The following is a 13,564-nucleotide window of genomic DNA, read 5'->3' as shown; positions in this document are numbered from 1 at the left end:
CAGTGGGCATGTGCATGGAACCTGCTCCAGGACCCTGACCAAGGCTGCGTGCCCTCCCCAAACCCCTAAAAAGTGGGACTTCAACCGTAAAAACAGGGAGTTCATTTATTCGGTAAGAATAAATATATATGAAGCCCTTGCTGGACTTAGTAGCTCTCATCACCAATAGAATCTGCAAATAATGAAAAACAATTTTTTTAGCTTTCCGGGAGTTTAAACCCACTGAACTCTGAATTCACTGACTTCTGGCTGGATTCACAGCTGCACTAGTTGCTGTGCAGGCAGGGGCAAGTCTGGCTAGTTCCCGATCCCACCTGCAGTGCTGAGCGCCCAACAGAGTACACTCTTGGTCAACACTTGTTGAATGAATTTATGTTTGGGAGAAGCAGTAAGGAGACACAACAGCAAAAGAGAGAAGGGAGGGAAATAGGGACCGTCCAAGGCAGTCATTTCCGACAATGAGGAGAGGTCAGCAAAAAGAGCCTTTTTTATTTTTTGATAATGAGAGAGAGATAAAGAAAAGGATTTTTAAAAAAATTTGTAAGTTGTGCCACTGGAATGTAAAAGGTAATAAACCAGAGAACTGAGGTGAGGTTAAGTGGAGACTCCCCTTCCACTCAAATATTAGATTAAAAAAAAATGTTTAATGTTTATTTATTTTGAGAGAGAGACAGACAGACAGACAGGGCATGAGCAGGGAAGGGGCAGAGAGACAGGGAGACACAGAATCCGAAGCAGGCTCCAGGCTCCGAGCTGTCAGCACAGAGCCTGATGCGGGGCTCAAACCCACAAACTATGAGATCGTGACCTGAGCTGAAGTCGGAAGTTTAACCAACTGAGCCACCCAGGTGCCCCTCAGATATTAGGTTTTTAATACTTTACTTGGAATATGCTAGAGTTTTAGTCTCCACTAATAAAATGGCTCCAACTTGACTATCAGAGGAACTGATTCACTGCTAAGCTATTTCAGCTCTGAGCATCTGAGTCACAAAGTCATAAAGGCTTTCATTACCCTGTGGAAACTCACCCCAAGAGGGCTGGGTTTTACTTTTATTCTTCTTTAAAAGTTTTTGTGTTCTTGGTACATGTTCTTCCTCTTTCAGGCTGGGTCTGAAACGATCTCCACACACTGAACAACGCAATCCATTCAGAGTGGAAAGGAAGCATTCATAATTTGACTTGGTTGTTTAAGGCACAGGGTGTGTGTTACCTCTTTACCCATGTTGACCTCAGGGAATACACATTGGAGACTCTGGAATCAGAGAGTCCTGAGTTGAATCCTGACCGGCCTCTGCCTCAGTTTCCCCACGTGTAAAACAAAGATGATAATAAGACTTAGTTCCTAAAAATGCCATGAGGATTAAATAAGATAATACACACAGATGTGGGCCTAGTATACGAATTTAATAAATGGTGGTGGTGGTGTAGCAGGCAGTTGGTACTCAGGCTATCTCCCCCACCATGCCAGAATCTCCGGAAGACCTAAGTAGCAAGGAACACTTATAGCACTTTCTATGTAAGTGCTTTCCTTTAATCATGCTAATCCTCACAGCCGCCCTCTGAGGTGGGGACTGCTATCCTGTCCAATTTTGTAGATGGGACACCTGAGGTTCAGAGACGGTGGGCAGCAGTGAGTGACAGGAAGTCCCAGGCCCCTCACGGCTGTGACTGTCTTCTGCTATCTGTGCTGTGCAATAACCACACGTGGCTGTGTCCATCTAGATTAATGAAAATTAAGTATTAGTAAACATCCAATTCCTCAAGTCACATTGGCCGCGTTTCAGTGATCGGCAGCCACATGTGGTTCGTGGCTACCATAACACACAGGGCAGACCTCGAACATCTCCACTGTCCCAGAACGTTTCAGCAGACAGTTCTGCTCTCAGTAATTGAGCACACAAATCAGTGACTGCCGAAGGAAGTAAATACAATGAGTACAGCTCTATGTTATTTTCACCAAACTGACTCATTGTTTTGACAAAATAATGAGCCCAACCTAGACCTCTTTCCTAGATTAGCAGCTTCACCTTGTAAGAGGAGAACATAAAGGCCCTGCATCAGCTCTCCTCATTTGATTCGCAAGCTTCAAACTTCTTTAGTCCCTAACCTACACCACTAATCTTTTACTTTTCCACATGCAAAAAGAGCCAAACTTCAAGAGGTGAGATCAGCGTAAAGTTTAAGTTTATTTATTTATTTTTAGTAATCTCTACACCCAACGTGGGGCTCGAACTCAAAACCCAGAGATCAAGAGTTGCATGAAAAAAAAAAAAAGAGTTGTATGTTCTTCCCACTAAAGCCAGTCAGGCACCCCAGTAAACATATACTTTTAGTCCAAGTACTTTTTTATTTTTTTAAATGCTAATTTATTTTGTGAGAGAAAGAGAGAGAGAGAGCAAGTGGGGGAGGGGCAGAGAGAGGGAGACATCCCAAGCAGGCTTCACGCTGTTAGTGCAGAGCCCAATGCATGGCTTGAACTCACAACCTGTGAGATCATGACCTGAGCCGAAACTGAGAATCAGATGCTTAACCTAGATGCGCCTCGTCCAAGTACTTTAAATATATGTTGTTTGACTTTGACAACCTTCAGAGGTAGGTCTTATACCCACTTCACAGCCGGGAAGACTGAGGTTCAGAGAAGTTTCTTGCCATTAATAAGACCAAAGCCCAATATCAAAGTCAGAGGTAGGCTGCAGTTCCTCTGCCTTCCAGCTTCCTTTGAGGTGCAGCCTGTGGAAACTCTGAAGCCTGAAGAACCCAAGATCAGTTTTGTACTTTGTGGGCAGAGGGATCTGGTCGCCTTTGGTCCCATCTGGTCTGTGAGACCCTGTCACCGATAAGACCTTTTGACCCCTGAATTCACCATTGACCCCCTGAACTCAGGACTGACTTTCTGAACTCAGAAAATTCCTAAAAGCTTCTGCCTCACTGTCAATTTCATCTTTTAGAAGCTAACAAAATGCTGAAACAGGAAAAGAAACAGTTGAGGAGGATGCCTACATGGATGAGCCAGAAAGTGCCCGACAGTTACCTCAGTTTCACTATAATGTTAAAATCCCCTCCCCCTGAGTATTCATCCCAAGCCCTAATAAAAGGAGTCTACCATGGCTATGGAATTATTCCCGTGATCTCCTTATTTGTACAAACAAAGATGATGTTGAGAGGCAACTCCACATGTACAGTCTTTGTCTATAACTCCCCAAGGAGGGGACCCACTTTGGTCTGGTGACATGACCTGAGTGAACGAGGGGAGAAGCCAGAGGCATTCATTCAGTAACTCCTTCTTGATCATTTACCGTCTGCCAAGAACTAACCTAGGTGCTGGGGAAACAGACATAGTCCCTGCCCTTCAAGAAGGTTACTGCCTGATGGAGAAGGCAGACAGAAATCAAATAAGCCAGCAAATGTACAACTGTATGTTCTGATAGGTGCCATGAAAGAGCATAGGATGTTATGAGAAATAAATACAGAGGGACCTGTCAGGATGTGCTGCTGGGAAGCACAGATGAGTGACCGCTGGTTCCAACCCTGGGCTGGGGAGCCCTGACCAACCAGAAGACCTGGAACTGCAGGAGACCAAAGCTATTTTCCATTTGCCTTCAGCCCTGCTATAGCTCTTGGCACGACCTCAGCCACAGACATCACAGGGTCAGGGCTCCACTGGCTAACAGGCCATCAGCCTCTCTCAGGCGGAGGCTGGGCCCCTGCCAGGCAGACGTCCCTTCACAAGAGGGCTGCCTTGATGCTGGCCACCGAGGCTACAGAATACAGAATAAGGCAGAGACCCTTATTCGGAGTCACTGCGGTAAGTGCGGGTTGAAAATCCAAGTCAACCGAGAGTTGCTAAGAATCTAGTATGTTCACATCCATTAGGATGACTATTACGAAAACAAAAAGAAAACAGAACAAGACAAACCAGAAAATAAGTGCTGGCGAGGATATGGAGAAATTGGAACCTTGTGCACTGCTGGTGGGAATGTTCTTAAAATCATGCAGTCAGTATGGAAAACAGTGTGGTAGTGGCTCAAAACATTAAACATAGAATTACCACATGATTCAACAATTCCACTTGGGGGTATATACCCAAAAGAATTAAGAGCAAGAACTCAAAAACAGTACCGTTCAGAGCTACACTACTCACCATAGCCAAAAGGTGAAGCAACCCAGGTGCTCATCGATGGATGAATGGATAAACAAAATGTGGCATATACGTACAGCCTTAAGAAAGACAAAAATTCTGACACCTTGTACAACATGGATGAACCCTGAGGACATTATGCCAAGTGAAATAAGCCAGTCCCAAAAATTGAATGATTTCACTCAGATGTGGTACCTAGGCAGTCAAATTCACAGAGACAGAAAATAGAATGATAGATGCTAGGGGCTGGGGGTGGGGGGGTGGGGAATGAGGAATTATTATTTAATGAATACTACAGAGTTTCAGTTTGGGAAGATGAAAAAGTTCTGGGGACAGAAGACGGTGATGACCGTACAACAACACGAATGTACTTAATGCTATTCGACGCACACTTAAAATGGTCGAAATGGTAACATTTATGCTGTATACACTGAACCACAATTCAAACACCACCACCAACAAAGAACGTATAGTGGGCCTGGTCAAGAAGTTACAACGTGCTCCCACAGATGAATCTAACACTGGCTCTGCCTTCAAACTGCTTGTGCATCCTAGCTACCGGGCATCCCATTTATTCCTCTAAGTTTGGGCCACCCCTCAAGTGTCCCCCAGCATTTTGTACTGCCCGCCCCCAGCAGTGGGGTAAAGAGTGGGGCATATAAAGGGGGAGGAAGTGAGTGTTTGCCGTACAACGACTGATGTCTCCTAGCTTGCGATGGTACAACTCAATTTTCCAACTTCATGAAGGTGCAGAAGTGATATGCATTCAGTAGAAATGTACTTTGAATTTGAATTTGGATTTGTCCAGGCCCAGCCCTATGCAGTGTGATACTATCGTGGTGCTGGGCAGGGACAGCGAGCCACAGCTCCAGTCACCTGCACAATCACACAGGGAAACAACTGATACACTTACAACCGTTCTGCACCCATACAGCCATTCTGTTTTTCACTTTCAGTAGAGTATTCAATGATTACATAAGATATTCAACTCTGTATTATAAAATAGGCTTTGTGTGGGATGATTTTGTCCAGATGATGAAGGCTAATGTAGGTGTTCTGGGTATGTTCAAGGTAGGCTCTGCTAAGCTATGACGTTCTGTACATGAGGTGTATTAAGTGCATTTTCTTTTTTTTTAGTGTTTATTTCTTTATTTTGAGAGAGAGAGAGAGAAAGGCAGAGAGAAAGGGAGATCTCACAAACTGTGAGATCATGACCTGAGCCAAAATCAAGAGTAGGATGCTTAACTGACTGAGCCACCCAGGCATCCCTATGCATTTTCAACTTAGGATGGGTTTAATGGAGTGTAACACCCTCATAGGTCAAGGACGGTCTGGTATTATATGCCAGACCCTATGATACTGCTTTAGATATTTTATCATTGTTGATCTTTACAATGTCCTTGTGAGGTACATATCATTCTCCTCATTTTATACATGAAGAAATAAAGGCTCAGAAATATAGTTGTTCAAAAATATTTACCTTCTGGGGTGCCTGGGTGGCTCAGTTGGTTAAGCTCTCGACTCTTGATCTCAGCTCAGGTCATGATCTCAGTGTCATGGGATTGAGCCCCATGACCAGCTCCACCCTGAGTGTGGAGACTGCTTGGGATATTCTCTCACTCCCTCTCTCTCTCTCTTCCTTTCTCCCTCTCTTGCTCGAACTCTCTCTCAAAACAAACAAAATACAAAATATTTAGCTCCTAATGACACATCCAAGAGTGAAACTTGGTCTGCCCAGTCCAAAGCTCATCACTTTACCTGAATTGTGTTGATTACGGAAAGAAGGAGGCTCTTTTAGGGGATGTGGTGGGGTTGGTCAGATAGTAACCAAAGATGGCAAAGCAGGTCAAATGCCTAAGCTGGAGGGAGGTGGGCCAGACAGTTCATGGTCTAGGCCATCAAAACTCATCTTGTGTAGTAGAGACATCTGGGATACCCACCTCGTGTGTGTATGTATCCCTTGGCACAGCTGATTGGACCAGGAGTGAACACCTGATGAAAACAGAGCCAATTGGTATCTTTCTGTTAAAGATCCCCACCAAGAGACACTGAGGCCATAAGAGATGTAGAGTCAGGACCAAGTCACCTCCATGGTAACCCAAAGCCCCATGCATGCTGCCAATTGCAGGGAAGCAGGAGTAAGAGACTCCATGAAGGCAGCCAATGTGCAGAGAGAAAATGGACGCCCTGTGCAGGAAGGAACAGAGGCATGAGGCCTGATAGTCCCCTGGGGAGAGAGAGCGAATGCCACCCTGCCTAACACCATTCTGGCTCCTGTGAGGCCCGTAATTTAGATTCCGTGAGATTTCTCTCTAGCTTTGGGGAAAAAAACAGAAAGACTAAACCACGCTTTACTTGAACAAGCTTGTGGGCATGTGTTCCTTGAAATTAAACAGTTGCTGGCCATGACACCTCACCCTTCAGGCAGGACACTTGGCTAGGGGGAGAAGGACTTTATGTGAACGAGACCTCAGCTCAGCTTGGTTGAAGAAATGCACCCTGTTGGCCTTTGGGAAAACAGCGAAATTTGTCTTTCCTGCCACTTTTTATTTCTATGTTTTTCTTCTCTTAGTGGCTACCTTCCCACCGGTCTCAGGTAGCTAACATTCTCATGCTGGCCTTCTGCAGAGCCACTATCCCCCGCCGCCCCCAGCCCCACACTCGCCTACAGGGTGAACACCCTGGCTGGGAGGAAAAGCAGGCTGATGTTCTGTTTCAGAGAGGAGTGTGAAGAATTAGCCTGCCCAGGGCAGTTTTCTTATTAATTTAATTCAGTCGGATTGCTTTCTTAGTATCTTGCATGTCAGTCCTTTCCTTCTTGTTCTAACCCTGGGATGAGCTCTCTCTGCCCTGCAAAGCATTTGCCTCAACCAGTAAACCTGTTTAGTCACCCTGACTAGAACTAATCTCACAGTGCTGCCTAGTGTCTCACCACTAGTTTATAAGCAAAGTGCAGTCCCTAACCACACCGGATTACCCTCTGGCAACCTCACCACACAGGTCCATGCTTCCTGGCCTTTCTGTGTTCTTCCAAAGCCTAGAATGTCTTCCTTTTCATTATTTCTGTCAAATTACACATCCTTTAAGACTGAGTCAAGTGATACTTCCCCGCAAAGCTTATTCCTCGTCCATCTGCTCCAGCATTGTAATTCCCTATGTCTATTCTGGTTTGTATCTCGTTCTCGTGTTCGAACTAGTTGATTTCCTAGGCCTAGGAGGCCTAGCCATGCTATGTATATTTTTCTAGACTTATTCCTCACATACTGTCTGGTGCTTGTAGATCTCCATAAAAGTAAATGTTATCAAATGGGGAAGGAAATTTAGGGGTTCCCATGTGCAATATCACATGTATATTCATTTAATCCTCAAACAACCCTGTGGGGGGGGGGGCGGTTATTAAGAACAGTGAAGCCGGAAATTTTAATTCATTTGCCCCAGAACACGCAGGCAGCAAGGGGCGGGAGACTGGATTCTCGTTCATGCCTCCTTGGCTCCAAAGCCCAGAGGCCTTGCACCCTAATGCCCGATAGGCTTTGCAATCTAATGCCTAATTCTGTTAGCTGATAAAACTTAAGGTGCCAGATGTCCAAGAAGTTGTTTCTGGGTGCTCAGAAACACTGACAGCACACTCCTACTCAACAGAACAGTTGTTCAATAGAAATTATACAGAGGATAGGTGATCGTTGACACGTCGTGGTACATGCATTATCTGGTATACGCCACTGCACAGTTCACATATGAATTTGCAACATAAAAGCTTACAACTTCACATTTTCCTTGCAAGATCAAGAATGCGAAAAGCACTACAATACTGGGGTGCCCGGGTGGCTCAGTCAGTTAAGCGTCTAACTCTTGGTTTCAGCTCGGGTCACGATCTCGTGGTTCATAGGTTTGAGCTGATAGCGCAGAGCCTGGTTGGGATTCTCTCTGCCTCTCTCTATTCCCCACCCCTCCTCAAAATAAATAAATAAACTTTGAATAAAAAAGTACTACAACACCGGTTTGCCCCTGGGCAGCAGGTACTAGGAATTGATTATGCTCAGTGTTCAGACATGTGTGAAGTGACCCTTTGCCAAACCTCATCCACAAAGCACCTAAGAGAATATTAAGTTTAATTCTTCCTGAGAGAAGGGAGATGGGGAGGCTTCTGACGGTCCCTCTCAGGACCAAGAATCAATGACTTTATTGCACTAAACTGTCTCAAATCTTCTGCCAGCTCTTGCTTCCATGGTCAACATTTAAAATGCATATTCAGCATCAGTGATGTGCTAGAGGTTGCAGAGGATATAAAAATCTCATTCCTTTTCAGCAGGGCCAAATCCCATGGGGATGGGGAAACTCACCAGTAAACCCAAACCAGACAAATACCAGCAACTTTGGGCATGCCTTGAGGGCACACATGTAAGTAAGATACCTTGTGCAAGAGGAGAAGAAAAACAAACCACATTAATTCATTTTTAAAAGGCATTCGTGGCTTTATAAATGACTGGGACCCTGTAAAATGTGCCTTTAGGAAGAATACCTTTGAGAGTTCCCATGCTTCATTCACTAGAGTGGGGACACTTTCCTTAGGCGGTGACTCTCCAAGTTCTGTACTCCCGGAAGTGAGGGAAATGACTCAGTAAATTAAACACTTCTGCTTTCCCGAGTGTTTAGTAAATGCAGGACAGTGGTTCTATGGGGTTACCAGCACAGCATGATTGTCAGTTGAGCCCTGACTCATCCTATGGTGTATCTGGGTAAACCAAGTCACCTGTGGGTTGCTCATCAGGTGCCTTCACGGATGACAGTGAGTGAAAACCATTGGATCTTTTTCCCACCATGCTTCATCCCTCTTAAATGGAATTTCATTTTCCTTTTCTGCTTATCTAAAAGGTTATTTTTGAATATTTAACTGTAAATTTTCAAATAGTAAAATACTTTTTGCTAAAAATAGAAAATTCTTTGTTACATAAATCACAGCCTTGGGGGATCTCTGCAGATCTACTCCCCTTCAGGTAAGCCATTAAAACTCTATTTTTCAAATGAGAAAAGAAAAGGATTCTTAGAGGGGTCAAGTGGTCTCCTAAAGGCTATAAAGTCGATAAGCTCTTTGAAAGGAGTTCCTAGAAATATCTAGGTTTCACTCCAAAAACATGTACAAATGAAACAACAAGTGCCTAGAAAAATAGGTGATAATAGGACAATTATGTGGTGACCATTTGGACAATAGCAGAGCCATTTCACAAGGCAATGATCTACACAAGACCAGAAGAAAAAATTCTAGCTGACAGAATGGACAATATCACAAGGATGGAATGAGAAAAATGCTACAGTTGCAACAATCATGCTCCCTAGAGTTGGATGTTTCATATGAATGCAATGTGGCCACATTGGAAAAGCACAGCAATATAAAGGACTGCAAGAAACTTTCCTCTCGATCAATTTAATGCCGAGAGATTTGACACCAAAGCCAGAGATGAGACACAAGGAAAATGGAAACCCATGGCAATAATCTGCAAAACCATCTGTAAAAATAAAAAAGAAAGGGGTGCCTGGATGACTCAGTTGGTTAAGTGTCTGACTCTTGATTTCTGTTCAGGTCATGATTTCACAGTTCGTGGGTTTCAGTCCCGTGTCAGGCTCTGCGCTGACAGCGTGGCGCCTGCTTGGGATTCTCTGTTTCCTTCTCTCTCTGCCCCTCCCCCCATCCTGAAAAATAAATAAATATTTAAAAAGATAAAAGAAAAAATGCAACCCAAACCCATAACCCAAAAGGCAACAACTACCAAAAAGAGAATCTTGTCCTTCAGTAATGCACACATTCACAAAGATGTGCACTGTTAAGAACATCCATTGCAGTAAGAGCACTGCTAACAGGGAGATGTTGGAACAGGTTACATATCTAAAGCAGAAAGTCAAGAAGAATTCAAATCAAACTGTTCTAAGTAGTTATTCCTAGATAGTAAGAGTGGAGGGAGAGAAAGAATAGGAAGAACGTGGCGAGAATTTTTACTTTTGAGTTGTACAATCCCTTCTGGATTGTTTGTTGTGTTTTTACGTTGCATTATTTTAAAATGTTTTAAATATCATTAAAAAAAAGTTTTTCAAACCTGTTATGTTTGGGAGAATCACGAAGTCTTGGAGTTGAGAGAAGCCACAAGCATCTGTCTAATCTAATCTCTGCCATATTTAGCTTCATAGCCTGGCTCTTGGCATAGAACTCAAGAGAGAATGGCCACTTTTGGCTTGCAGGTGCTCTGGCCTTAAGATTCAGAGCTAGTTTACAGAAGCTGATGCACCCCAAGGATGTGAAAAATCAAATAACCTCTGTGGTTTTCATAATCTACTCCTGAACTGGAAAATATCAATGATATCTCAACGGGGATTCGAGTAACTTCCAAATCCTCCTGGTTCATACCAGGTCCTAAGAAGTTCGGTAGTCAACCTCAGAAGAGGAGTGAACACCACAGACTGAGGTCAACTCTAAACCAGTTGGTTGTCAGTGCACCACATTCCCTGCTGGAGTGTAACTAGTCTCACAGGTCCTCAGCGTCCATACACTCATCGCCACTAACACCCGTCACTTGGACATTCTTCCTACCATCTTGAAATTTGAGGAGAGCTGCCTTTTGCCCTGACCTTACTATGTGATGTACTCAATAGTCAGAATTTTACACGTTTGAGTAACCACAGGGGCTTTCTCTGATCTTCTCGTAGGGACTTTTACATCTCACTCTCCACACTACCCCTCCACACCACATCATGAAGCGCCTCTGGCTCTGTTCCCTCTGAAGGACATCTCATTGTAATAAGCATCCTTAGTCCTGTCAGCACTTACAGTGCTCAAAAGTGGGACGCACACCTGGGAAGGGCTTGCCATCCCAGTGTTCTCAATCTGTTACCATATATGCTCCAGTACCTAAGTCTCTGCCTTCCACATCTTGCTGAGCACAGGTATTCAATACATGGAACTATAAAATAATAGGATTTTACAGCCAGAAGGAACCTCCAGGAGATCAGTTCCCATCATTCCACAGCTGAGAAAGGTGAGGCCCGGGTGGTTAAATCTGGGTCATTCTGGAAATATCAGCCACAGTCCGGGTGTTCCTACTCTGAGATCAGAGTTTCTGCTGCTAGGTTGCTGGTCAGATGAACGATTGACTGACTTTCCCACTTAATTTGCACAACCAAAGGAAACTGGAAAAGAGACTCAAGTTAAATGATCTAATAAATATAATTGGAGAGACTACATTTGCCCAATTTAACTGAAGTTTTCCACTTTCAACTGGGTGCATATGTTGATAGTTTCAGGCATATTTTTAGTCATTTAAAAGTTTGGACCAATGCACACACTTTCCAGACAAAATACAAGTCAGATTTCAATACAGTATTAAACTCCAATTTCTCTATAATCTATATGACTTGCCTCAAATAATGACATCACCAGGTTGAACCCAATATATTTTTATGTGTCTTTACATGTCAATGGTGAAGGTACAAACTTTTCATGTTACGTCCTGTTATGCAATTACTTCAAAGAAAAACAAAAGACTTAAGATCAACTAATACATGTAAGAGAACATGGTTGTAACATGACTACATGATATTTACTAACCAGATTCTCAAACCAGGTTGCCTTTTAAGAATTGAACTTTTGGGGCACCTGGATGGCTCAGTTGGTTGAACATCTGACTCTGGCTCAGGTCATGATTTCATGGCTCGTGAGTTTGAGCCCTGCATCGGGCTCTGTGCTGACAGCTCAGAGCCTGGAGCCTGCTTCAGATCTGTGTCTCCCTCTCTCTCTGCCCCTCCCCTGCTCTTACTTTGTCTCTTTCTCTCTCTCTGTCTCAAAAATAAATAAACATTAAGAAAACAAAAAATAAAAAATTAAAAAGGATTGGACTTTTGCCCTCTGAATCTTTTTTTTTTTTTTTTTTATAAACTAAACAACCATTGACCGCTTTGGGTTTCATTTCATTTTCTTGCTCATTCTAATGGAGAAAGGTTTGAGAAGAGAAATAGATAAAATAGACAAATGAAAAGAGAGAGGCATAGATAAATCAGAAACTGGAAGGGAGAAGTAGTTGGTTCCTGGAGGAAGAAAGAAATGTTCGAGGTGTGGTCAGAGGCGTGGTCAGGAACCCTGTGCCCATCAAGCCTCCCCTTCTCTCTGTTCTCCCCTCTGTCTCTCATCCCTCCTGCCAAGAAGTGAATTGGGTACCTTGCCAGTGACCTTGGATAAACAGAAATTGATAAAGCTCCTAAACTCAGATTTAGACACATCACCAGGGCCCAAACTGGAATCACTTACAATGCCCGGGAGCAAACTCTCACACTAGCCACTCCTGTCCCCTTCCACTGTAATTCAACGTCATAAAAAAATAACCTTTTGGAATTACAGTAGGCCTTTTAAAGATGATCTAATCTAAACCCTTCTCACTGTTTTACAGAAAACAGAACTGACATCCAGAGAAAGGAGGTCACTTGCTCAAGGTTATTCAGCAGGACCAAAGTAGATGCCCAAACTACAGACTTGCTTTGTTCAGAGCTATTTCCTCTATGAGCAACTTAAAAACTATGGAACCCACATTCTCCAAGTTTGGAGAGACGAAGACAAAATGGCACAAAACAACATGAAGACAACCTAATCCAAAATAATAACTTCGCTCCACCTCCCAAAAGCCGGTGACAAAGTAGCGGCAAATGGGCTGTGTTAGGCAGTAACAGTACCTAGAACAACTCAACTGCACTTTTTCCTCGGTCACCCACTTCTTGAAAACAGACAGTAAAAATGCACACAAGACTGCTCAAACTTACTTTGAACCAACACAGCCCTTTTTAAGACTTAAAACTTGGGGATTAACAAGTACATATTTCCCTACAAGGGCTTACAGAAATCACATTATTAGAATTAAAACATCCGGTCATTCAATGAGTCGCAAAACCCTGGAGAAAATGAAATGCCTTCCACAGAAATCTGTCCTCTCCGCTCACCTGCACAGGTAGCAATCCAGCTTAAAGCCAGAGAGGTTTTGCTGTATCCGTGGACTAAACACAGCCTGTTAAAGACCGTGACCCACGAAACCGACTTTCCAAAGCAGGACCTGAGAAAAAGAAGAAAACTCTTCCTTACCCTTAAAAAGAACAGAAACAATAGGATCCGGTTTCCCAAATTTCGTTTTAGGGATATTGCTGGCAGACTCCACAATCACGCGAAGCATGGCTCTTCGTGGGCAGAAGGCAAGTGCCAGCCAGCCGAGTTGACGCGGAGTGTGCGCTGGGGCTGCGCGCCGCGGGGGGAGAAGGTAAGATTTCTCTAGTCCAGAGCGCAGGGGTGGGGTAGGGGGAGGCGACTGGGTGGATCTCTGACGGATTGTGTACTGAAGGCTACGCGTAAACTGATACCCAAACTCCCGGGGCCCCCGCAGTGCTGCAGGAACCCGC

The 13,564-nt window shown here is 43.9% G+C and overlaps 1 protein-coding gene across 3 annotated transcripts in view; it reads right to left on the bottom strand.

The window, feature by feature from the left end:
* MYOF (myoferlin) overlaps positions 1 to 13,564 on the bottom strand; it is a 154,013-nt gene extending 140,449 nt beyond the window's left edge. For all 3 annotated transcript variants that reach the window (XM_060642008.3, XM_060642009.3, XM_060642010.3), the window contains exon 1: positions 13,254 to 13,564. In XM_060642008.3, coding sequence (XP_060497991.2) covers positions 13,254 to 13,341 — 88 coding nt within the window. In that variant the 5' untranslated portion in view covers positions 13,342 to 13,564. The remainder of the gene's footprint in view (positions 1 to 13,253) is intronic.

The sequence above is a fragment of the Panthera onca genome, chromosome D2, assembly GCF_046562875.1.
Source record: "Panthera onca isolate mPanOnc1 chromosome D2, mPanOnc1 haplotype 2, whole genome shotgun sequence".
NCBI classification, from domain to species: domain Eukaryota; kingdom Metazoa; phylum Chordata; class Mammalia; order Carnivora; family Felidae; genus Panthera; species Panthera onca.
The sequence above is the reverse complement of the archived record's forward strand: the minus strand, read 5'-3'. Positions and strand labels throughout refer to the sequence as shown.